We start from the raw sequence: 26444 nt of genomic DNA on the forward strand, positions 1-26444 counted from the left end.
TCTCGTAATGCACCAGCAGCAGCTGCGCCTGAGCTTCCTTGGGGTCTGGAGCCTCTGTGGCAGTGGCAGGAGAAACAAACATCTTTCATTAAGGTCATTTTCATTAGTGAGCTCTGCCTACTCAGGGAGACTTTGTTAATCAGATGCCACCGCCTGTGCCCTCACCGAGTCTGTAGCTGCTTGTTTGCAGATGTATTGCTAAAGCCACGGGAGGGGGAGAAAAATCCCAACAAAATAACAGGCGAGGAAGGGAGAGCTGAGAGGAAAYGGTGCTGCAAATGGCACAGAGTGTAATCCACTGCTGGGAGCTGGCACAGCGCTCTGGTGCCTGTGGCACGGAGGAGAACRTGATGAGCACACCCCAGAACAGCGCTCGTGGTCTGTGGGTGAATTCACCCCCAGTTATCCCACCCAGGCCGGCAGCTCCAACCCCCAAACAGGGGCAGGACAGGGGGAGGGCACTCACCTGCAGCTCCCCAGCCTCACCGGGACTGCAGCCCAGAGGCTGTGCCCAGCTGAATACACACAAGGAAATGCCTCCCATTTTCCTCACACAATGCACAGGCACCTAATTCTTATCACCTACAGGATAGCCACATTTAATTTCCATAAATATTCTCCTGAATAGCAAGGCCATGGAAGATGCTGGCTCTTGCTTGGACTAACTGCTGCTCAGGCCACTTGTCCGGTGCGGGCTGAACAAAACCCTCCATGATCAATAACGGGTATTTCATGGGCAAAATGCATGGAAAGGGACAAATCTTTAATACAAATTGTATTTGTAAAAGATACTAAATTACATTAGATTTTAATAACTACTGCTTAGAAATTTATTYTATTTTCCATTACATTCTACCATAAACCTTCTGGCAAGAATCTTACTAAAACAGCTTTTGCCAAAAATTCATCTCCATGAGAGAGTTAATAACCTCTAAAAAAGAATGAAAAACTGGACACTGATTTCTGTCATGTCTGAATAAAAGGAGCTTTGGATCAGGCTTTGAATGTGCACATTGTGGCAAACACTCTTATTTTTCCCTTGTGTGCTAATTGCTTGCATTCCTGCACTGCCATAAACCCATTTCTTTTGCAATACCCCATCCCATCAATCTACCATGTGAATGCGAGAGGGGAAAGGAAGAAAAACAAAAACATCTGCACTACCTTGAGGTTAAAATATGATCCTATTACATGTGGAAATGGGCATCAGTCCTTGCTTGTCTGGTTTTATGGGCTCAGCCCTCTGAAGTTCTAAATCCCATGGGAATGTGCTCTAGAGTGCTGAGTGCTTGACAGGACTCAGCTCTTGGACTGCTGGGAAAATACCTCCATGGGAGAGAAGAGCCTTTCCCGTATTTGGGCCAGGACAGAGAGCTAAGGCAGCACTTACAGGGAAACAACAGCATTAGAAACACTGCAGAATGGCACAGAAAGGAACAACAAGTTGGGAAACAAGAGTGAGGGTAATGAAGCAATTCAGCCCTGACAGTATCTGTAGAGGCACATGGCAAAGCCTTTTTTTTCCACGGGACTCAATTTATCCTCAAGGTTTTGGTGTCAGCAAACTTTGTGCCCGCAGGCTATGTGAGTACCTCTGTTGCYTTCAGTGCAACATGCAGGCAGTGGGGAGAGCAATTAATATTAGGGAGAAAGTGGTGGTGAGGCACTGGCAAAGGCTGCCCAGAGAAGCTGTGGATGATCCAACCTTGGAATATTCAAAGCCAGGTTGGATGGGGCTCTGAGCATCCTGGCCTAGTGGMMGRTGCCCATGGCAGGGCGTTAGAAATGAACAATCTTYAATGTTCCTTCCAACCTAAGCCATTCTGTGATCCTATCAATAAAAGCTACAGTAAAACAACACAAATTCCTGCTCAGAGCATTGCTCCAGGCCCCTGAGCTCTGCATCCTGAGACCTCCTCTGTGATCCAGGAGCTGCTCCTCAGCTTGTGCGTGCTCTCACAGTGATTTCAGTTCACACAAAGTGAACCTGTGCTCCCAGAAACGTGCAGAAAACGGTCCAGACCCCTACCAAGGTTAAACCTTGAKTTTTCCATTTCATACAACCATTTCATGAACTTAACAAGATCAAAATGGTTGTTTCCACTATCAGCTCTTTCTCTAAAAGGTCTGATGATCRTTGTTTTCAAACTTTTTCTTGTTCTCTTTTAAGTTTGTCTTGAGATGCAGAGCGGGGAATAAAAAAGAAGCTATAAATGATCAGAAAAGAACCAAAGAATCACATWTATTTTCTAATCAAGAGGCAGGTACAGCTGAGATCGAACACGTTCCCAACAAGCGTGGGTTCAGCCGCCCCCACTCGCCACGCGTGCCCTCCCCACGGGTCTGCACCAGCTGCAGATTCCAACACTAAATATGCTGCTCTACCATTGCTCTGTTCAAAGGTCTAGCCCAAATTACACCATTTTAAACCAACCTTCTGTGCCTTTCTCTAAGCACAGGGGCTGTACTCGGGAAGCAAGAGAAAGCTGCCTTTGACACGCTTTCCCCTTTTCTGCTCCGACATTTCCTGACTGCAAACCAGCRGACACCAAAATAGTTCAGCCATAAATTGGGTGGGGGCCCTTAGCCACAGGCCAACTGTGCAGGCTCTGAAACAGCAGCACAAATTACACTTTGTGTGTTACCAGAGCCGCCCCTACCACAGCGGAGGGTCTGTGATCGCCCACAGGCCGTCTGCCCYGTCTGAAAACAGAAACCACATTCCTAAGCCTCAGCAGGCAAGGCTTATCTGCAGGGGGAATTACTGAGCAATGGTTAGAGCTGGACATGCCCAGGCCTTCCAGGGATCTGCCTGGAGAGATGGGGCATCACACAAAACATCCACTTCTTAATTACCGTTTTGCAATTCCTGCCTTGTCCCAAATGTAAGCATGACTGGGACACTGAGGGAATTTGTGAAGACAGCCAGAGGAGTCACTCTGCTTCTTCCAAAAGCATCTGCACCTTGGACTGTCTGGCAGCTGAGCAGAGCAGCCTGTCTGCCTCCCACATCACACAAAAGGGGCAGTGCCTTTTGTGGTGTGCAGACTCCTCTCCACAGAGCATGCAAGAAAAAGTGCCATGGATATGTGCAATTGAAATGTCACAGTTTATTCCTAAATAATAATTACAGCTCACTACACTGTAATAGCACTAAGGTGCCYGGCTGGGCTCTTTCATGGCTCGACTATATGATTTTCTAATAAAAACTAATAAATCCTGTAAGTAACTGAGGAATTACAAAATGGTTTCTGATACAGTTATTTTCTCATGCTCTATGCTGCAGGGAAATTATGCCAGACTGTATAACCACACAAAAACCATTATAATGGCAAATGCAATTATTGATACAATTATGCCATTGTTATCAGTATATGTAGTATATTGTGTTGTAAATAAAGGCCACCTGTAAATAAATATACTAAATAGAGCCTACTGACAGCAATACAAAGACTTTTATTGACTTTGGTAGGTTTAAAATCAGCAGCATCTGCTGTATTAACAAGGTTTTACAGAACACATTCAGCACTTAGGACCACAAGTTTCATCCAGAACACATGCCTCATACTTTCCCATATCCCACTCAGGTATCCCCRCAAATGTTTAACTTGTAACTTAGGATTTTTTTAAGAAAACAGAAAAGAAAAATGGTTACACATCTCTGTCTGTGGCTCGTATTTGCTCTAGAGGAGACTGACATGCTGCATGTAGCTGCAGTCTCTAAGATGCCATGCACAGCAGTGGCAGTGAGGGACACAACACTCCATGCAGCACAGCTGTTTTCCAGCAGAAGACAGCTGTAAACCCGTGTTAAGCAAGGAAAGGCCACCTAGCACTGGGTTATAATCCATACTGGCAATGGAAAGCACGCTACCAGGGGGGCTCCAGGATGCCAAAACTGCTGTTCTGACACTGCAACCAAACCCACGGCCATGCCAACGCCGCCTCAAGGAAGCAAATCACAAAGTACCTTCAGAATCAACCGCCGTCGGTAAACTCGTGTGATAATTCTCTGCTCTTCATCTGAGCTCGAATCACTCTCAATCTCACTGTCACTGTCACTATATTCCTAATAAATGCAGTTTTAGTACATTTGAACAGCACGTTTGCAAGACAGAACATGCTGATCAGGACTAGGAGAAGAAAACAGAGGTTATCACAGACTGCCTTCCCTGCCTCTGTTATGTACATAATGACTCGCAGTTTCACTGCTAAAGTACATGATGGGAGGAGACCTTTCTGCTCCTTGGCATGCCGTAACCTGAGAATTACACCAGCTAGGGAATATCTCAGCAGCTTCCAAGTCTCAAGTATAATATTTGGAATGCATCTGACCTGTGAAATTTCAAAACCTTATGCAATTCTTTTAAATTTTGTGTAAAAAAAAGCCTAAACCTTGTCATACCTCATTGGGTTTTTTTTTCTCTCCTAAAAAATTACTCTTTCAAACAAGTTTAATGGATTCACAAGGTATGTGAGGTGAATTCTCTAATTCCAAAAAAAGAAAACAGTCACACGGAAAGATTTGGTGGAGCACCTCCACACAGAAGGTTACAAATAGTCTTTCTGGAGAACTTCTCCATGGAAATGGCTTTTCTGCTCAGTATTTTATCTGCTTTTATAAGTGGCAAAACCGCAGTGCAAAGCCCAGTTATYCTGCAGTTTTYCAAGAAGGSAGCTTGTAGAGCTCAGCTCGGGGCACAGCCTGGTGCTGGGAGCCACCACAKCTGCACACRGGAGGCCACTCTGTCCYGGCAACCCCTGCCAGCCCCACTGTTTTCCCCTCCAAAACCCCAGGRGCTCAGCTTTGGGGCTGGGCAGCTCTGTGTGCACATGCCTCATGGAGGGCTTCTCACCTCTTTGTGTGACAGATGCAAGGCAGAGACCCTTCTCCCATGATACCGGGCTGAACCAACCTTTTCCTGAGCAGAGAAATTTGAAAAGTGCCTCTATGTTACTCAATGACAGCCCCAAACTGATTTGAAAATCGTGACTAGTGGGTATTGTGAACTGCATTATCTGTTTCTCTTTTTGAATCTGGCCCAAGACATCCTAAACAAGAAGCATTTCTCAGAAATTTTGTGCAAAATAAGAGTGGGCATAGGTGGGTGGAAGAAAAAAAGAACTATATAATAAAAAACATTTAGGGCAGGATGACAGTATTCATCTGCAGTCCTCTGGCACTAGTCAAATATAGATACAAAAAATTATAAGCCAATCCATTCTTGAAGAAGTAACAATAAAGCAGAAGATTTCCAAAGGGCACGAAGGCTTTAGAGGAAGAGTTATTTTTAATAAACAGCTTTAAGTGGGTTATTGGTGATGGAATTCAGACACTGAGAGTCACCTTGACCATGTACTGGACGTCATCCTCTTTGAAATAACAGAGTAACTGTGCAGTGTTCCTCTCATTTAAAAAGATCACTGGAATGTGATGCTTGAGCATTTGCAGAGARTTATATGACCTACACCACCACTGCACTGCTTTTGTAAATGTTTACAAAATGTGGACTTGGGAGAAGGCCAAGGACTCGTTTCATCCACGTCACCAGGCGTCAGACCAGTATCAATTGTCTGAGTTTATCTCCTGGTGCAGGTTCTGTGCCAAGACACTGCTGCAGCCCTTCAGGTGGGTGACTCTTGCTCCCTGGCTCTTTCCAAATGGGTCACAGATAAAGTATCTTACTTTGGCAAATATCTCTATTTTGTTGCCCCTTTCTCTCCACAGAAATAAATCTGTTTCTTCATTACTTTTCTCTTTATGGAGCATTTCTGAAAAATGCCTTGCAGAAAGGCTGCAGTTGAAATTTTCTTTGTTTTCATCAAGTGTCTCACCACGAACTGGACTATGTTATTAATTGAACYTTATGAATGCAAACTAGGTTGGAAGGCATTATTGAAGAAATATCGACAAGATAATAGAAGCAGTTCTTGTCATTCTAACAGATGCTAGTTCCTTACCCATTCAGGTTTTGTGGGAGACCCACATTTTGAAATGACATTATTTTCTGATACCAGTTTATTCARAGACCATGCCTATAAAAAGACTTGTTATTTAGTAGATCAGATTACCAGCCTTTACCAATAAAGCAAAGCAGTGCAGAGAGCACGCCCAAGAAAAGCACTTGCTTATTCTTCTTGATGCAGATGGGATATCCAACATTAAGGAGCACACAGAAGTGGGTGACAACTTATTTTYCCACTGCTGGGGAGTACAGAGTGCCAGCATGTTACAGTGTGCATCCACACTCGCTCCTGCATTTCATCAGAGCATGGCACCACACTGAGCTCTGCCCCAGAGCCTACCAGCACTGAGGAACGCTGCCATCTGCCTTCAACTGCCTTCTCTTCCTTACGTTTTTTAAGTATTCCAGTAATTAGCAAACATTAGGAAAGATCTTACTGTGTCACGAATAACAAGATAATAACAATCATATGCTGCATAACTGCTGAGACTGATTATGTTACCATCTAAGAAAAGAATTCTTGGTTGTATAATCAAATGAATATGATTGAATGAGCTAATTTAAACCTGATTTATTGCAGCCCACCACAGCCAACATTTTTATTGTGCTACAATTAAAAAAAAAAATATACGTATCATGTAGAAACAATTCTATTGAAAGATCTTGCTTCCAATAGTTATAACCTCCTCCAAGAAAAGACWATCTCAGCAGAGAGAAGAAGAAACTCTGCAATTCCCTTTTCCAGCCTGGCTCCCTGCTGGCCCTGTGGCCTATTCTCCACTGCTGGGGCTTGAGGTGCATGCAGCTACTGGGCTACAGGCCATTCTTTGAGTTTACTTCTAAGTCTCTGGTAAATAAACAGAAGCAACAGAAGCAAGGTCAAAAAACCTTCATTGTCAGAAAGCAACCTAGAACTGGGGTTCTGCAGTTAAGGGTGTACGAGTCAGACGAGGCAGAAAGGAAGGGGATTCCCTCAGCAGTATTTCAAGGAGAAAGAACTACCACCTGGAAAAGGGCACATTTGGAAATCTTTTGATTCCTCTTGGTTGGATAGACTTTGCAGTTGGGATGAACAAGGCCATGAAACAAAMATCAGAAGGAGGAGATTAAATATCACCCAGAATCATTTTTTTTCTGCAAATTAACAGAGAAAAAAAGATGCTGGAAGTGTTGGGGACAAAGAGCAGGACAGAGCCTGAAGGGTCCCTTTATTTCTTTGCTCCTACCTTTTGCTTCAATGTYACAGGAAGAGAGGGAAACCAGTGGCAACACCTCAGTGGAAGCAGATGGAGGCCAGCTGAGCTGTTTGGCACTGTTTGGACAGGTGGCACATCACTGCAGGGAAGGAAGGGCCTGTTCCCCAGCCATGCAGGACAGGGCTCCCAGAAGCTGCTCTAACCTCTTCCAGGGCTCTGGGCCAGCCAGGGAGGGGATTATGCAGCCCTGCTTGGCTTCTCTACCTATCCTGGCTACACCCCATTCTATCCACAACACAAATATACATTTCCAGTAACTTCCATTTTTCTCAATTCAGTAATAAACTGAAAAGCCATAAAGAAGGATAAAAAACCCACACCCTAACCCTGTAACAAACAACATTACAAGTCGTACAAAAAAAATTTGTCAACCAATATGTCAAGCAACAGGGACTCCTCACATTGTTAATTATTACAGGACATACTGTACCTTCTGTTCAGACATTACTGCTCCCTCCTCCTCTTGGATGCTTGTTCTTGGCTTGCGATCCTCAGAAGTACTCCAGCCCATCTTCTTCACACTGACAGGCACAGATGTTTTGCTGCCTTCTGTTGTTGGCTTGCTAGTCTCTTCCAAAGATTTCTGATATGCTGTTGATGATAATGTTTGCTCATCAGTACCAGCTGAGATCTGGGACTTTGTTTTCAGGGTTTCTTTGTCACTGTGTTTCCCCACATCATTTAAAGCTTCCTGCATGTAGGATTTCGTTTTTGCCTCAGATGTGGACTCGGATAGGCTTCCATTTGTTTCTGGCTTCCCTGCTTCTCCTTTGACATATGAGGTAACAGAATCCCGACATTGGTCCGAACTACAGGARAAAGGAAAAGGGACAGACAGCTGTTCAGGGTTTACATCACAAGCACAAGGGCAAAGCACCAAGCCCCTTACTGAGCCTTCAGTCTGAGCACACATGGTTCACACAAAGTAAAATTTGAGACTCCACTTGCAGACATCAAACTATTTAAYAACCTTGTCTTCTGCATTTTGGCATCATTTCAGAAGCAATGAAAATATGSTGGACATGAGGCCAAATGCTTTATATTAATTCCTTCCACTTGGTGGAGAGGAGGAAAATGATAAAATACAACACACAAAACCTACCAGTTCTCTTGTGTAATCATGAGCTAAAGCCTCGAGGCACTAATTCTTAAACCACTCTCTAATGAAAGAGGTGATGAAAATATCTGTTACCATGCAATAACCAATTATTTTCCTCCCAAAGTAYTCCAGATAGGTCACGCCTTTTGAAAAATATTGTTATCTGAAAATAAGTCCTTAGATGCTCCAGAAGCTCAGTAATACACAGAGCCAAAGGCAAGGAAGGATACTAAAAGACAGAAAGCTGACTAGAATTTTACCTTAGATTCCTAAGGTTTAATCTGCACTTCTGACAGTTTTCTTCTGTACTTTTGCTCACTTTCTGTTAAACACTATGACTATGTAATACTGCCATTTGAAAATATGCCAGCTGTTTGCTGGCAAAACTCTTACAAAAGACAGCAAAGTGAATTCATCTAGCTAGAAATTAATATCTTCTTAAGGAAGCCCTTTTACTTCTTAAAGTAATCTATTTTACTAATTTAACACAATATAAAAGGCAGAATAACACTTGCTTAACAACAGGAATCACATCAGTGGTAGTYCAAGTGCTTTGCAGTACTGAAAGACAATGAGTTTGCTGAAATCAATGACCAAATTCCCACTGGATTTGATAAAGAGCATCTAATGCTACCTGGAACCTTAAAACATCCTGAGTCAAAGATGCAAAGGATGTAAACTGCTGACAGACMAATGATCACTGTGCAGATAATCGTTCTGTGCTGATTTACAGCTCCTGCAGACCTGGCTCCTTCAATCAGCGATCACAGGAGCCCCTCACCCAGCAGGAACCAGCAGGGCTGAGCAGGACAAAAAACATTGTGAATGCTGAAAGCTCCAGCAGGGCCACGGGCAGGCTGGAAAAGCTCACATAAGAGAAATGCACTGAGGAGAAATATATAGAAAGCATCCCTCTCATCAGGTCATTGTGCCAAACTGGAGCTTGGGAGAAGCTGGAGCAGGGGGGAAAACAGCGCACCATGTCCTTCCCTAAGCATCCTCTGCAGTCACTGCTGGGAGACAACTCACAGCGAGGTGGGTTTGGTATTGCCATTCTTACACCTTGTAACTCATCTTTTAAATTAAGTCTATGAAATTGGCATGACATATACTCGAAGTGTTATAAAAAGTGACAATTCAAAAACTGGCTTATGGGAAAAGTAAGACCTATCTGAGGGGAGGCAAAGAGATGCAAATGGAAAAGGTTACTTTTAAAAAGGTGCTCGAGAAATAAGAGTAATGTGTAGTACCCTGGTTCCAGACAATGTTCTTGATTCCAGCTACATCTGTGCACCACCCAGATCAATTAAAAATAGAAACACGCAAAGTAAAGAACATGAAAAGTAATATTACCCACAAAAGATAATATGAAATACTCCTCAAATGCCTATATCGAGAATGACACCTGCTAAACGCACATTTTCAAAGACCAATGCATCTGAGGCCAAATCAAGTTTTTCTTTTAAATATATACGTAARTGGACACACGTTGGCCCAGGGCAGAGAGCAGCAGGGTCTGCACAGCCAGCAGCGGCCGAGGCAGCGAGGGAAGCCTGCTGACCACACTCACTGCAAGCCAGAGTGCTCACCTATCGTCCAAGCGATCCAGCAGGCTGCCACCTATCCTGCGGCCCGACGCCGGTGCCTCRGAGACGCTGGACGAGTCAGGCTGCCAACCTGTAATTGAAGACATTTCGCGTTCTGCTTGTTGAACACCTTTAAGAATTGACCACACTCTTTCTTCCGTCATCTCCTCAGACTCAGCTCCTTCTTCCAGATGAATGTCCTCAAACAGAGACTTAAACTTTTCTGCCGTCATCTCCTCATCAGTACCAGACTTTTCTCTCTCAGGCTGTTCAGTCCTCACTCCTCTTTTACTAGTCTCTTCACTCTGCCTTTGTTTAGCATCTTTGGATATCCCGCCATAACTACCGAGATAGCGCGGAAAATCCTTAAGGTCCACTTCCTCCAACTGGCTCTCGCCTACGGAAATATCTCTGGGTGTTCCTTCTCTAGGCACTGGGAAATCAAGCTTGCTGTCATCCAGTGAAGTGTCTTCTTCAGTCACCACTGGCGGTGCTGCTGCTGTACCATCTACGTRTCCCTGCGAGGTCACTAACACGTCACTCAGTCTACTGGGAGTTCTAAGGGGTGACTCTAGGCTAGAGGTGTCGCTAAGGAAATCGTCCTGCAGGAAAGGGGTGGGCGGCACGAAGCGCAACCCAGTGGGAGTTTCCAGTTCCACTTGGATGGAGGGATAACCTAAGGAAGACAGCACATTCCGACTGACTGGGATGAAGCATGGAGCAACAAATAAGCAAATGCCAAATGATTCAGGGGTTACATAAAGTATGAAACRTATGGAGGTGCAGGTGGATGAGAACCAATGCGGTTCTAATCAATTTTGTTACTTTGTCCCAAAGAGATGGAACAAAGAATGAGTACTGCCAGCAGATAGTGCAGTGAAGCCAGTACTTCTGACTATTTTTTAATAGTCTATAAATTTCGCAGAAATTGCTTTTGCAGCCATTTAAAACATTTTCAAGCTATAGCAGATTGTCTTAGGAGCATGCAATAAATCAAATGCGGACAAGGGTGGTTGTCCCTTTACATACAAGACAATCTCTTGCAGCCACATTGTATAAATCTTTATTTCGAATATTTTATTTAATTTTTTAAATTTGGAAGTTTAATAAACAGATTTTAAAGACAGCAGTAGATCATAACATCGGACAGCCCCTTTTTTTGTCAATAGGTATTATTTTTAAAACAGGTCCACATTTTTAATATGCTTTTATATAAAAATACACAATACCAGAAATACACTGTTACTAATAAATACCTCCAATTTAACCACAGAGTACAACAATGGACTAGTTGAAGAATGAAGAACACAAATGGATCCTAATGAGGATACTAAAAGATAGTAGATCTAAATATACAGCAGGATAAAAAACTAAAGTAAGGACGTTAGAGAAGGGATAAGAGAACAAAAAGACAACAAGGGAGGGCTATATGAATATTTCAGGTACAGTGAAGTTATAGGGGTGAGAGGACTGTGGTGAGTAAGGAGATCTTGGTGATCTTGAAGATTGAGGTGATCTTGGTGACATTGGTACAATCAGATACACTGATCAAATAAAGAGAAAAGAAAAATTGATGAAAACATGAAAAAAACAAAACCAAACCATACAAAAGGATTAAACTGATTATACACATTAAAAAACCAAAAAAATGACAACAAAACCTTAAGTTCGCATTCTGGCAAATGAGCTTGGGCAACCTAGGAAAGGAAAAAACACATGCTGTGGGGTTAACTGGATCTTGTGCTGCCTGCAAAGGGAGGGGCAGTAACAGGGCTTGGGGCTGATTCCTGACCCAGCTGAGAGAAAGGCAAAGGCGGTCTGGTCTTGGTGAGGAAAGGAAGCTTGAGGAAGGTTCAGAGAAGAGGAGAGACACAAAGCAACTGCAGAGAAGCACTTTTTTTTTATATAAAAACATTGATGTTACTATTAAAAGGCGCAAGCAACATTTCAAGAGCAACTTTCTTAAAATGTCAACAGAAAACTAGTTCTGTAGTGCAATGATTCAATGACCAGCAATGCTGCTCAATAATGGAGGTACACTGAGCTCATATGCTCTGAAGAAAAAAAAATCTTGCTAAAACATACAAAAAGCCAGAACATAATTGAACAAATTACAAAAAAACAACAGAAGTGTTACTTACAAAAAAAAAAATCATATTTAAGGGGCTATTTATAGTACAAGTGAGTAAAAGCAAAGTAATAATCCAGTGCCTGTTATCTAACATTTAAAACAAGAAAGAAACAACATTTAGCATCTTCAATATACTGATAAATAATAAGCATTCCTACGGAAATTTTGTTTTACAAGGAGAATTTCATTTATCCTTTTTAATATGACTCAAATTTAAGCTGCACAGTCCTGTTTTCCGTGATCCAGCTTCCACATGAAAATTATTATACAATTTTACCCATTAGCAGACTGGAAAACATATTCACTCATGCACTAATAAAACATTTTCTTATTTTTCTACTGCCATTGTAGAAATGGTCCAAGTGAAAAATCATGAAGCAATCGATGTCCACATGTCTCAAAGAGGCTTGGTAGTAAATTGCACATTAATTTATTCCATGCAAAGAATATGCACTTTTTCACCCTTGTTCTTCCTTCTTTTTTTTTTTCCTTGAAGAATTTTTACTGCTACATATCTAGACAGGAAGCCAAAGAACACACATATTTCCAGGTAACTTGTCGAGCATGCAATACTGAGTACATAAAAATCAGAGGTGGGCAAGCCTCAAAGGACAGCTGCTGCAGGAGAAAAACTTGGTCTTGTCAACTGACACAGAGGCTGGTGGGAACAAGTTCACTCAGGCACACTTTTGTGGGACTCTGGGATTATTTTTTGAGATATTAATGTGCAACCTAAACATCCCCATAGAAAAGTTTAATGTAGCACTTGAAGGTGTCCTAAGGAAGTTTGTGGAAGATTCTAAATTTGGAGCAGCTGTGGACACCCTCTAAAGCAGGGAGGGCTGGGCAATCACCAACCACAGGAAGTTCAACAAAGACAKGTGCTGGGATCTGCCCCTGGAATGGGGCAACCCTGGCTGTGTGGGGGATGAGAGGATGGAGAGCAGCCCTGTGGGAAGGGTCTGGTCAGTGGGAAGCTGGATATGAGTCAGAGAGAAGCTGTGGCAGGGCAGGTTTATTTAGGCTGGGTATTAGGAWGAGGTTTTCACCCAGACAGTGGTCAGACATTGGACAGAGAAGTGGTCACAGCACCAGCCTGCCAGAGTTCAGGAAGTGTTTGGACAATGCTCTCAGGCATATGGTRTGATTCTTGGGGCTGTCCTGTGCAGGGCCAGCAGCTGGACTCGAAGATCTTCGTGGGTCCCTTCCATYTGAGGATATTCTGTGATTCTACTGTATAGCTTTAGCTACTGTATAGCTATTCTATGATAGCTTTAGGAGAAAAAAACCCTCCACACATTTAAAATTATCGTTTCAGTAGAACTTACAAATTTTCTTTAAAGTCTAGTTTATGCAACATTATTGTATTATTAGACATGTCACTGAATTAAATACCAATACAGAATTCAATTACCATCAATGGGATCATGAAAAACGTTATTTTCATCTGCAAAACTTCTGGTGCCTGAAATATTTCCATAATCAAATATTGGTCCTTCCAACAGGGTCACAATATCTATTCGATTAATTTTTGTCAATACAGAAGTTAAGGCATCAGCTGAAAAAAAAAAAAAAATAAAACACATCAGAAAAAAGTTAAACATTGCAGAATGGTGTGATCATTTTTCTCAGTTCCATTCACATTGCATTACTTACAAACTGCTGGCATGTCCCAATGCCTTTGGTTCTAGCAAACCCCAGCATTTGTCTGAGCAGTCATTCAGCTGCCTACTTACTCAAGATATACATCTATTAAGAGGCTACCCTCTCTCCAAGTATAACTCTAGCACAAGACAAAAGGYACAAAGAATAAGGTCAGAGAGTTCTTGAGGAACGTATTTACTTACTGCTGATACAAAATATCCTTTTACTGGAGCATAAAGGGAGTGCAAAAATCTACCATTCTGTTTTGGGGAACAACAGAATAGGCASTCATGTMGGTAATAATGCCTATGAGGCTAYTCATRCAGGACATCATTAAATCTCATTTAYAATAATCCTGTTGTGGGAACACACTAATACTGGAAATTACAGTGACAGAGATCAAAGKAGACCCACATGGTGTGTAGGAGTTTGTGGAGCAGAGAAGGGTAATGAACGTCTCTGACCCCACACAAAAATCAACCCTTCTTTCTCGGTTTGAGCAATTCAATATTAATGCATGGATAAACCCAGAAGTTTCAGTCCAGGATCAGTGTCTCCATCACCCCTTACAGGAAGAAGTTCAGTCTTTTTCTATGAACTGCAATACCGTGAGACCATCTAAATTTTCCAGGCAGTTGCTTTCCATGTTTCACATCCCTTGCTATTGGAAAGTTTTCCCCATTAGTTTCTTTAGTGGAGTTTAAATTCATTACTTGTCCCATCAATTATGGATGTGGAGAACAGATCATTTCCTTCTGCACATAYATAGTGAATAAATATGACATATTTCTGACTCCTGGTAAAAATGTAACTGAAATTTCTTTTCTCATTGATGGTTTGGGAAGGATATTCATAATGTTTTCTTCAACTTGGCAACAGATGAAATGGACTATAGCTTATAAACAACAAAAGTAACTACTTGGACTTACTTGTAGCATTTTTCCCATCTCTGGTAACCCAYTTTTTTAATAACATGAAGCTTTGAGCAATAAGAGAATTTGGATTTTCTACTCGGATTTGGTTTATTTCATCCACAGAAAAATTCAGTTCTCTTGCCAGTTCTATAAAGACAAAAGAAGCAAGCGAGAAAAGAAAAAACAAACCCAAAAACACACAAAAAAAGCACAAACCGTCAAGTTTGAAAATATCATCTTTCGTAGGTCACGGAGACACCAATGAAAGTGCCTGACACAAACTTTACAGATAACAATGACCAYAGCATTCTGTCTCCATACTTTCATTTCCTAAAACATCATTTTGTATTTCAATCATGTGTGGGATAAGCGATTATCGTACTTATACTCAGTAAGCCACTCAAACATGATGCAAAAGCCCTCCCTGGAGACTGCCTCCTCACGGCTAATTTACAAACTGTTAATTTCCACTGATTGTGGTCTGGCTGTGAGTTTGGGAGAGCCAGTCCTGCTGCATCTTTTTGTAAAAGAATACCTAAAAAAGCAACGGCAAAGACTGATTTCAATATTAAAGCAGAAAAGCTTACCTGTCCAGCTAAGTCCTAGGTGATCAGCTACAATTGCCATCCTTATATCTGTCCGTTCACATGGACTCTGTGGACCTGTGATTTACAATTTCTCAATTAAAAAGGTTKTGCACAGAAAACCACAATACCGGATAATAGTTTATTATAAATAATAGCTTTAATCGACTAAGTTGACAGTGCTTATATCGTTTACTAGAATGGTTGTGTGACCTAACAACCTACAAGACAAAATTTTTTCACAGCTTTCAGATTTTCACCTGTGTAAAGCCGAATGTAAAACTACATGATGTTGTGTAATGAAACCAAACATGCTGACAATCTAGCTGTTGACTGTAGACAAGTTATTCAATTACTGGTGAAAACCACCAAGGCCAGATTATTGTCTATTTTCTCTACTTTGACAGAACAAATTTGCTGTCACAAAAAAGACATCTTTCAATTTCTGAGTTACATCAATTTCTGAGTTACACGAACGTCTTTGGCATGCTTCACTAGCTTTCTACAGTACAGAATTTGTTCGAAGGAAGAAAAAAGAGAATAAGACAGCACATACAGATGACAATGACAGAATGAAAACTACAGTTAAGTCACTCCACAGGCAATCACAACAGTTCATGCACTAGGATCAACAAGTTGAAAGTTTTACAAACTAGGCTTGATCTCCACGAGGTGAGCCATGAGAGCTCCAGAAACCTGACTGCCTTCATTCTCACCAGTCCTCTTACTCCTCCTCCTCTCACTGTCGGCCTTTTCAATCTTTGATTTTATAGATGCTGCCTCTGTTCTCATGTCTCTAGCAGACTTCGGTGTAATGGAAGGCTGGTAAACTTGAGTGGCTTCTGATAAGGATGTGTTCCTTGATGTACTGTCTTCTTCATCGTCAGAGACCTCTGACTGCATCTTTTTCTCTTCATCAGAAAGACGATCCACAAGCTTTAATGTCTCACCACTAATTCCCTTAAAATATTCAATAGAATGTTTACATACCTCCCTAAGCTGATTTTTCTTTACTTTAACTGTTGTCATGGTGACGGAGGTAGATCTTACCTTTACTGGTAATTTAGAAGGAAGTTGTTTTGGTTTTTCTTTCTCTACCTGCTCTTGTTTTGGCAGGGCTGGAGTTCGTCTAGACAGATTACTCCTATGTGTATTTTTTACAGGAATCCTAGACCTTGCTTCTAAACAGGGAGAAGAGTTATTTTGTTTTGCTTTGTCAGGCTTACTAGCCTCTCTCACTTTACTCCCTGTATTGCTTTGGAGATTATTTTGTGAAAAGACTTGTTTTACTGAGCTGGCCTTTACRGGAAGCTTTGATTTTCCTCTAGCCCCTACCGACTCTGTTGACTTCTGCTGCTCTCCGTGTGGTTTTTGCTTATCTCTTACTCTGTGTCCTTGTGTTGTCCCTGTACCTTTTCCTGAAGTGCTTTTCGCTTGATTAGCTTTCTGGAGGGAACATTTCGGTTCCAAATGTTCTTTTAGCACTACATTACAGGTAATATCATCTGAAGGGACAGCAGATGAATCCAAATTGTTGTTGTTATTAAAATTATCTTTTGGAAAATCAATGTTTTCTGTTTGCCTACAGCTCGTCTGGCTAGCAGCTGAACTCGCAATCACTGCTACAGTTTCATTTTCTAATCCCTGACCACTTGGCATCACAGCTTCTATCTTATCTGTCACTTCGCCAGGGCCATCTTTCTTCAGAGTCATGGTGGAAGCAGAAATTCCCATTTTAATTGGTGTGCGCAATTTGGGATCAACTTTGGAAGCGTTTACTGCTGCCGATGATTTCTCCGGGGAGTTACTACCAAGTGTTTGCTCCGTGCAATCTCCACTGGCCTGGGTGCCGGGCATATTTTCAACTGCTGTTGTCTCTACCGGTCTCTCTAGGTTTGTCTCTACAGTGCTGTCCCCTGCCTGTGGCTGTGTGATGGCAGTGACTGTACTGTTATCCCCTTCCCCCTTGTCCCCTGACTTCCCTTCAGAAGTATGCTCACCAATCTGAAAAAATTGGAGTCTTTCTTCAACAAAATCCCTCTTGCTCATGTCAATTGCACCACTGCGAGTCATCTCAAACATCTTCCCCTCATGAAATGGGAAGGGGTTGGGCTCGCTAGTTGGCGTACTCTCATCTGTTGGAGTTCTGGCTGGAGTTGTGTCAGGTGTTGTCGCTTGGGATCTGTCTTCCACTGCCAGACCAAAAGGCTTAGCCTCATCCTCCCTCGATTTAGTCTCAAACACTTCATCGTCACCTCGGTTATTGGACCACGGGTCAAAATCTAGACTCTTGGTGGCCACAGTTTTGAAAGGTGTTGCGAATTCTTCGTCTACTTTGTAACTGAAATAGGAGTCAGGAAATACAGTCCTGTCAGGGTGTCTGCCTTCCAGAGAGAAAAACTGCGCCCCTGACTTCTTATCGCTCTTATCTCCAGCTTTGTCAGAAGATGGACCTTTTGAAGGCGTCTTGTCTTCTTCAGGGCCTACCTTTCCTTCCTCCTCAATGACTTCAAGCTTACTCTGGCTAAAGCAGCGATCAGTCTGCTTTAGAATGCCTTCTGTAGTCCATACGTCCTTTTTGGTCTCAACTGCCGGACCTGCAAGTTTAGAATCACTCTCAGTTAAACCATCATCTTCATCTTGCAAATCATAACCGTCAAGAGAGTCAATCTCTGTCGCATCGGTATCATGGGAGAATTCTGCAGTGGTTGCTATGGAACACTCTGTGACAGACTGGTCATTGTTACTCCCATTTTGCACTACATCATTCTGGGGTGAATCAAGCCCAGTGTCAAGCTCATTGGATTTCCCAGAAGTGGGATGTCCTAACTCTTTCTGTTTCTCAATCTTTTCGGGGGCTCTGGGTTTTGAGGTTTCTTTCTGGTCATCTTCCAGCTCTTTCAATTTGAACGTGTACTTTTTAAGCGGAACGGGTTGRTAGAGGGATTCATCGTCACTGGAGTCACTGACATCTGCTCCCGGAGGCACAGGAGACGGCGGCTGTACTCTTATGACAGGTTCAGCCAGCTGGCACTTGTCGTGTTCATCCTGCAAGTTCACTTCAGTCATCTCCATTTCGYTCTCAGTGGAATAATGAGGCTTCTTCTCCGACTCGCCTTGATCTGCGTCCAGTGGCGGAGGAGGAGGGAATTCAATATAGGCAACTCTGTTACCTTTGGGTCTTTTGTTAGAGTCCTTGTTCATAAGATTAGGTAACGCCTTGTCAACCTGCGGCTCTTCAACCTCTTCCTGTTTCACAGATGTGGACTTAGCCTCTGCTTCCTCCTCTGACTCCTCAGACACCTCAGGTATAGGGCTGGGCTTGCCTGGGATAAAAGCTATGAGTGAGTCGGGTGTTTTAGATGTAAACTCGTAACTCACTTCCTCTGAGCTCGGTGTTTCTGGTGTCAAAGGGCTTTTACCAGAGCTGTCTATAAAGGACACTTGTTCTAGCGTGTCATCTTCTGGACTACCTTGTGGGGAAGGAGGTTGTTTCTGCTGTCTAGCTGTGTAAAATGTCCCCCTCGTCTCTTGTACCGTCTTACTCTCCTGGCTGACAATTTTTTTAATACTTCCTTGTTGCACCTCTTTCTCGTACTGCTTTCCTACTTGAACAAAACTGACATAAACAGGTAAGGTCTTAATTTCTTTTACTCCCTCAGTGCTCGCTAGCGGTGCAGCTTTATCCAAGTAATCACTTGCACCAGGGGCAGCTATGTCACTGGAAGGAAATTCCTTTCCTGGGCTACATTCTAAAGAATCTGGTGATTTGCTAGGGGATAGCTCTGTCTCCTCAGCAGGAGGACTTAGACCTACTGAGCTCTGCTGCTTGGTAACTTTTCTGATTTCTGAATGCTTTATTTTTTCATCTTCCACATAATCAACCTGTCTTTCAACTTTCTCCTGAATCACAGCTGATTGGGATACTTTAGCTGAAAGTTCATAGACACCATCAAGCATGGCTCTCTTCTCCTCAACAATTCTGACTGGAATATGGGACACAGCAATTTCTTCTTTCCTTCTGCATATTTTATCGGCCACTTCACCATTACGTTCCCCCTCCCTGACAACAAATTCTCTGTATAAAACCCTTTTTGAGGGAGATTTTACAGTCAGTTCCTTCACTTCTTCTGAATGGATTCCATTTGCGGCCACTTTGTGCTCTGTCACAGTGATAAATTCACTTTTTTTGTCAGTTTTAGATTCAGCATGATCCACRTGGTTTTCTTTTACTGTATCTGGAACCAGCACGTGTGAAAGCTTTTCCTTCTGTGCTTTATGGTTGGAAGTTCCAGGACTTTCCCACGTCCTATAGATTTTTTTGTCCCAGTGTCCCTTCACTGTTGAGTCTGAGCCGTACGCCAGGTCTTTGGCCCGTGGTTCTGAAACGCATTCCGGCACGCCTTTCCTCATCTCAGCTCTTTGTTTTGGGGTGTCTGAGGCACGAAAGTCTTCGACAGCTTTCCCTTTACCTGGACCGAGGTCTTCCTGTACTTTCACCTCTTTCTGTAAAGCTGTGCTCCCATCAACAACCTCTACTTGCTTTGCGTGTTTCTCTCTCGAATAGGACTGATACACCGGTAACTTACTTTCTTGCAATTTTTTTACCGGAATTTTGGACTGGCCATCCAGCTTTTTTTCTTCTTGAGTTACGTCCTTACTCCTGGGACTTATACCTTGTTCAAATTTAAGCCTAATGGAACTGAGCTTTGATTGCTTCAGCTGAAATCCAGTCTCGGGTGCTCCAGTCTGCTGAGCACTTCCTTTGTGTTCCATAGTTCGTTTAGAGTCCTCTGCGTGCTGCACGTAGATCCTTTTTTCAGGACTGCTGGGCAAACTGGACGCTTTTCTTTCATCCACCTTGGGAAAGCTCTTCCCATCGTGTGCATACTGCTTCACCTTACTCCAATCATCCCCAGACGATGGCAATTCAGAGAGCAGAACTTTCTCAGGGCTGCTGCTGGCAGAGCTCTGGCTAGAATGTATTTCCTTGCCACTTTTTTTATGCTGCTTTTTCTCTGGAGACTGTAGCTCATCATTCAACTTCTCTGTTTTATCCCGAAAAAACTGGGATACTTCAGTCAGTTTTTCTTCTGCCTCTTTAACAGTCCTGTCCACCCTGTCTTCATACATCAACTTTTCTCTACCTCTGTCTAATCTGTCCTCAGTAAAGCGCATCCACATCGCATGTTTTGGACTACTAACATCTCCAGTGTAGTGTAACACTGTCACTTTATCATAATGATCATCCTTAGACATTTTACCTACACCATTTTCAGACACATCTTTATAGATTTTGGAGAGAATCTCTTTTTTGGGGGCAGTAGCTACTTTTTCTCTGCATCGTTTATCAGTCCCCTGTAACTCTGCACTAAGGGGTAGAGCATGGTCAGTAACTGACTCCTCAGTATCAGAATGAGACACATCTAGCTTTTCTGAAAGAAGCATTTTCTCAGCAAACCTGTAAGACTCCCCTCTTAGTTCTGACAACTCATCATCATGGTATTCTATTGAGTGCTGACTCAAAAGCTTCAGTGTTTTGTAAGAGTCATCAGACATGAGTTGAGCAGAACTAGGGCGACTGTCTTCTTCCTGGGACACGGGAGTGTTAACTCTAGAGGATTCCAGATAAGAAGGAAGTGACTCTTCGGCCGTGAGCTCCTCTTCTTCTTGCTGACCTTGTTCGTCTGAACAAGGAAAAGCATCATGTTTTTCCAACTCTTTTAAGTTAATATCTCCCCGAGGTAAGTCTTTCTGATATACATACATTTCTTTTTCTGGATGCTTTTTTGTTTCTCTAATAATGACTTCAGTAGGTTCAGCCTGATTACCTTGTTCAATATGGACCTCTATTATTCGCTCCAGTTTGGGTTTCATTTTGCTGTCCTTCTCTGCATGTTGTGGTGAAGTCTCAGCAGACTTGCTAACATCGGTCGTTACTGACGATTTATGTTCAAACAGACCTGCCAGTTCTTTGGAAGGGTCACGTCCAGACTGGAAGGCTTTCATTATGTCATGAACAGACATTGTTTCCTCGATTCTTTCAGTGGCACTTTCCGTGCATGTAGGAGGTTTGTGATAAACCATCCTGGTCGTCGTAGTGATATGAGTCTCTTCTTTCACTCGGACACCTTTACTAAGGACGCACTTATGGTCGTCTTCTTCGCTGCCGCTGGCTTTCATTTGAAAAGCTTTAACCTTCTCTTTAATAGACACGGAAGGTTTTTGCTCCAGCTCCATAGGTTTGGAGGCCGGCAGCTCCTCAGCCTTCTGCTCTGGAATATCATCCGAAGATGGCTCGTAGCTGCGGATGACATGAACTACCTCAGTTCTCGTTTCTGTGATGACGGGGGGGATGGGCACATCATGGAAAAGCGGTTTGGGCCCCGTGCTTTCAGCACTTTGTGGGGCAGAAGGTGTCTTTTCACTCCTGGTTTCAAAGCCACTGTCAGACAAGGGACTTTTATCTTGATCGTGTTGTGAAAAGTCATCTGGAGACTCCAGAATAGTATCTGTTCCAAAAAAGGAGTCTGCAATTTTACACAATTCCTTTTCCGATGTTGAAGGCCTCATGGAGGCTGGAGGCATTTTAAGTTTGTGTTCCTGCAAAGCGATGGCCGGTTTTAAAATGCGCTTTTGTCTCTCTTCACCTTCTTTTTTCCCCTCTTCAAACTTGTACTTTATGTTTGTTAATGAACTGCTACTGATATCATTTGCTAAGTAATCAATAACTTTTGACAAGCTATAATCCTTTTCCGACATGGTTTTAGTTTTAATTTGGACTTTCTCTGGAACAGATATAGGAGGGCTTGTCAAAGCTTGCTGTCTCGCTTCATCAATCTCCTCTGTACTGAACTCTACCCAGTCATCCTCAGACAGGTGTCCTTGATCACTTTTGGATACTTTAGCCGACCCTTTACTTTCTAAACACACATCCTTTTTCAGAATCTCACTAACTTTTACTAAGTCCTCTTTTACTTTCTCAACAATTTTAAAGGGCTCTTCATCATCAATTCTACCCTCTTTTGGTATGTCAGGTTGGTAYGGTTTGTCCTCTGCGACATCTGTCTGCAAGATTGCAGTCATTCTCATCAGATCCTCTTTCATTTCAGCAACATCTTTCAGTATCTCCTGACTGGAGGATAAGGAAGATGGCGTGGACAATTTGAGAGCAGAGGGTGCTAAAAACAAGGATGATTTTATTGGAGATGAAGTTCGAGTAAAGGTAGGCTGCGTGCGCGCCTCTGTAGTCAATGTTTTAATAGGTGAGAGCAACGCAGCGGCTGATTTGGTCAGCGAGGACGACTCTGGGAGCTTCTTTAATGCTGGTTCAGACAAAACATTGACTACAGAATACACCGGCACCGTTATTGTAGATGAAGTTACTGATGAGGTAGTTGCRGATATTGACCCAAGGGCTGTGTACAAAGCACCTGCAGGAGGAGTTCTCATTGCCTGGAAAGCTGATGGTGCTGAAGACACGTATGACCTGAGTGGAGAAAATGGCATTGTTGTAGCTGTTGAAAACACTCTCTCAGCCGTGTCAGCAACTGCGTTAGCAGCGCACGCTGCAGAATGCGCAGCTGCAGCCATCTTGTCTTGGAAAACAGCTGCAGCTTTGGATCCGTTTATTAAGGTGGCAGAAGATGGGTATTTCAGAGGTGACACAGAGCCATTAAGCAATGGCACGTCTGTGTGCCCAGCTACATGTTTTGCTGGCGACGAGAGAGTTGAGGCCATCATGACTTTAGTGGATGAAACAGCATCAACTGCTGACTTAGCAGGTGACACCACTGACTTTAGAGGGGACGATAAAAGTGAAGATGCTGATGTGATGACCGATTTAAGCGGCAAACTCGAAGAGTACATGTTAATGTTGGATTTGGGGGATGCTGGAGGCGTCATGGTTATGGACGATCTCTCCAAGAGAGATCCTGCTGTAGTCACTGGAGATGTCCGAGAGGGGAATGTGGTAGTGGAGGCCAGCCCTTTGAGGCCGGCAGCTTCTGTGACTGGGGGAGCTCTGACAAAAGAGCCCGAAGTGACCTGCATGTTGTAGGGAGGCTGAGAGACCACAGTTTTTATTGGCGAAGAAATTGTCCGAAACGATCTAATCGGAGATGCTACATCACTAACAGATTTAACTGAAGATGTGGTAGAAGCTCCTAACGTGGATTTGATCGGAGAAGTAGAAGAAACAGACCATATTGATTTTAATGGGGAAGCTGTAGGAGTGTTAGAGGAAGAGCTTGATAAGGAAGTGAAGCCTGATTTGGTTTGCCCAGGCACTGTAATTGGAGCTGTTGTCCATGACTGATATGGCCGTGTTGAAAAGAATGGCTTGTATGAGTAAGTAGCAGGTAGGGATCTTGTTGCTCCTGCACTCCGTTCAACTGTTTCTTAAATTGTTAAATTAAAATCAAACATAAAAATCAACAAAAATGGTTGAAAAACAGAGAGACCAGAGAAGAAAATTGGTCAGTAAACGTTGTAATATTACAAAAAGCAAGTACAATTGTTTGCATGAGTTGGGATGAAGGAGGCAAAAGAAGATTTTAAAAAGGAAAGAAAAAAATTAGGAACGAGCCATATACTGATAACTGGTCCAAACCAAAAGGCAACATGAAATGAAAGACAGGAAGCACATAGCAACCGAATCTGCAAACAATGGAGAACAGAAAACACACAAAAGGAATCCATAAGGTAAAAATAAAGCCACATCAAAATTTCTTCTCTTACTTCCTATTGACTTTCTGATGTGCTACTTGTGAAATATTCATATCAGCTTTATTTTGCCTGTTTAGGTATGTCTCTGCTTCGTGCATCTATTACAATTATCCTTTTAATAATTTCTATTGTTGTTCTGTTCAGATTTGAACCTATACAAAAATATAAACTTGCGTAAAATGACATTATGTAGCTAAAATCTTTTTTTTAAACCGCTTCAGAACTATTTCATGCAGAAACCAAAATTCCTTTAAGTGACAGGCAATTGATGTGCAAACTGTGAAGCAACTGGAATAAATTCAAATCTATATCTTCCATGCACAATTCGGATATGCTTCACACTCACAAAGCCAATAAGAGCAAGAGCTTTTCTAAGTCAATATAAAAAAAAAAAGGAAAAGAAAAAATAAAGAAAGGAACATATGCATCTGTATCTCATGCAATATTCCTTTTGTTCGGTAAAAATTAAAGTAAAACTTTTCATGAAATGATTTTAAGAAGCATATGTCATAAATGAAAGGATGATATATGATAGTTGTGAGCAGGCAATGCAACTGAATCAGTTTTTATTCATGCACAAATGTCATGTCAGAACGAGCACACAGATTAATACATTTTGTATGGTGTATTAAGCACAAGTACGTAAATCTTACAAAACCATTTCACAAGAGGTCATTAAAAGAAGAGTACACTTTTTCTACAAGATGTAGTGTCTTGGTACCTTTTGAGGAGATTTCTTGTATCAGCTCAAAGACAGACCTGTTCAACTTTACAGTTCTCAAAAGGTAACATTAGAAAAGCAGTCAAAGAAAAATAGATTATGAAATAAATTCCTGGCAAGGACAAACCTGTTCAATGTCATCATCCCCCAGAACTCTCAGCTTACTCATAGGCATTTTGAACAGAGTCATCATCAACCACATTTTGCATCACAGGAGGCACTCATGTCAGGAAGTATTTCTGGGAATCCCATTACATAAACAYACCCTCTGTTACAGCAATCACACTCAGAGAGTTGACATTGAAAACAACTTTGAGGACTGTTTATTTTTTCTTTAACGTTGGAATTAGAAAGGGAGCTAAAATATCTGAAGAACTTACTCAGCATACCTTCCTCTGAAGTTACACTAAAAATTTGTCAAACCTGCTTGATCTGTCTTGTAGACAGGTGGTAACTCACAGTGAAAGAAGCTCAACAAGGCTAACRCTGAACTGTTAAAGCACAAACACTCCTATAAAATAGTGGATATTCAGTGAACCACAGGTCCATATCCTGCAAGGAGAAATGTGCTGGTCCTACAGAAACCAATCAAAGCCCAGAAGTCAGTGTGGATGGCTGATGATACTGTACAAGAACATTTATGTTGAAGAGAGCTTGAGTACTAGGTCTGACTGGCACAGACTAAATCAAGAAACGCCCCCTTTTCCTTACTATGTTACTTTTAAATACAAATATACATCTTTCTTTCCACATGACAAAAACCCCATATAATGTACTTCATTCAATGAACTAAACTTTATGATGAAGATTGAATTAGCAGTAGCTGCTAACATTCACCAGGAGTTCACACAGTCTCGAGCTCAAGAAAGAAACCCCAAAATGATCCTGGAAAGAACTAATAACTTGTTCAGCAGTCAGTGTTTGTATCTCTACAGGAACCCCACTGCACTGTGATGAGCCAGTTTGTCACAACTGACAAGCCAGGCAAGCAAACTCACAGGCTGCSTCCTAACTCCTTTTTTGCCCATTAAATCACAGATTAAGAGACTTTTGAGATGCTGCCTCTGTGCTTCTTTTTGYAGTGAAAGAGAAGAACCAGTACAAAGAAAATGGAGTAATTCACCTGTGTGTGCAGCTGTGAACTGGACAGGGAACAAGGCACTTGTACTATTCTGAAACAGCAAAGAAATCCCCACAACCACACTAGACTGTGGGGCAGGATAATATTCCAAGGAAAGGGTTTATTTAACACCCCTTTWTGGCTACTGGACCCTTTGGGCCTTGAGTTTCCACCATCCTTTATCCAAGGTTTTGTGAGACAACAGGAGTCAGTTACAACTACAGGGGTGCAGCACTAAAAWACCTGTCTGCCAGTGTTCTGTGAATTAAACTTAATGGACCTTTGGTGAATAAAAACCTTTTTCCCCCTCAGTGAGGGCTGAAAAATTTACTGCGAGCAATGCACACAGTMAGCAACCTTCTTTCCAGCAACTTCATTTTCCTTCTCTCTCAGTCCCCATCTAGCTGTGACAATACCTTAACAGTCCATCAAGGTGTCTCAGCAGATCTGAGAGCTTCTTCAGATGGTATATGCTTGGAGTCTTCTTCCCGGCCTGAGAAGTGCAATATGTTCTGGAGCACATCTGATCCAAAGAAGCCACAGATCTTAGAGGATAATTAAGCAGCAGCCATCCAGTGGGAGCTCCCAAGACCCGATGAATTTTTTATCTATGGATTTCATGGAATTATATCAAAGGGTCTGTTGCAGGGTAGCAACTGAGAAGTCAAAAGGTAAACAAAAAAAAAAAAAAAAAAA

The 26444-nt window shown here is 42.3% G+C and overlaps 1 protein-coding gene across 5 annotated transcripts in view; it reads right to left on the reverse strand.

The window, feature by feature from the left end:
* Nucleotides 1–26444, reverse strand: part of ANK3 (ankyrin 3) — a 333606-nt gene that overhangs the window by 12277 nt on the left and 294885 nt on the right. For 4 of the 5 annotated variants that reach the window (XM_057368383.1, XM_057368382.1, XM_057368384.1 and 1 more), the window contains 5 exons: nucleotides 15184–15258; nucleotides 14612–14743; nucleotides 13453–13596; nucleotides 9911–10583; nucleotides 7653–8031 (listed from right to left, as the gene is read on the reverse strand). In XM_057368383.1, the coding sequence (XP_057224366.1) occupies nucleotides 7653–8031; nucleotides 9911–10583; nucleotides 13453–13596; nucleotides 14612–14743; nucleotides 15184–15258 (1403 nt within the window). Of the gene's footprint in view, nucleotides 1–7652; nucleotides 8032–9910; nucleotides 10584–13452; nucleotides 13597–14611; nucleotides 14744–15183; nucleotides 15259–15896; nucleotides 23574–26444 lie in introns of all 5 variants that reach the window. The other variant, XM_057368385.1, reaches the window with a different exon arrangement.

This window comes from Malurus melanocephalus, unplaced genomic scaffold (assembly GCF_030028575.1).
Source record: "Malurus melanocephalus ecotype Western Australia unplaced genomic scaffold, MMel_1.1 scaffold_91, whole genome shotgun sequence".
Lineage (NCBI taxonomy): Eukaryota > Metazoa > Chordata > Aves > Passeriformes > Maluridae > Malurus > Malurus melanocephalus.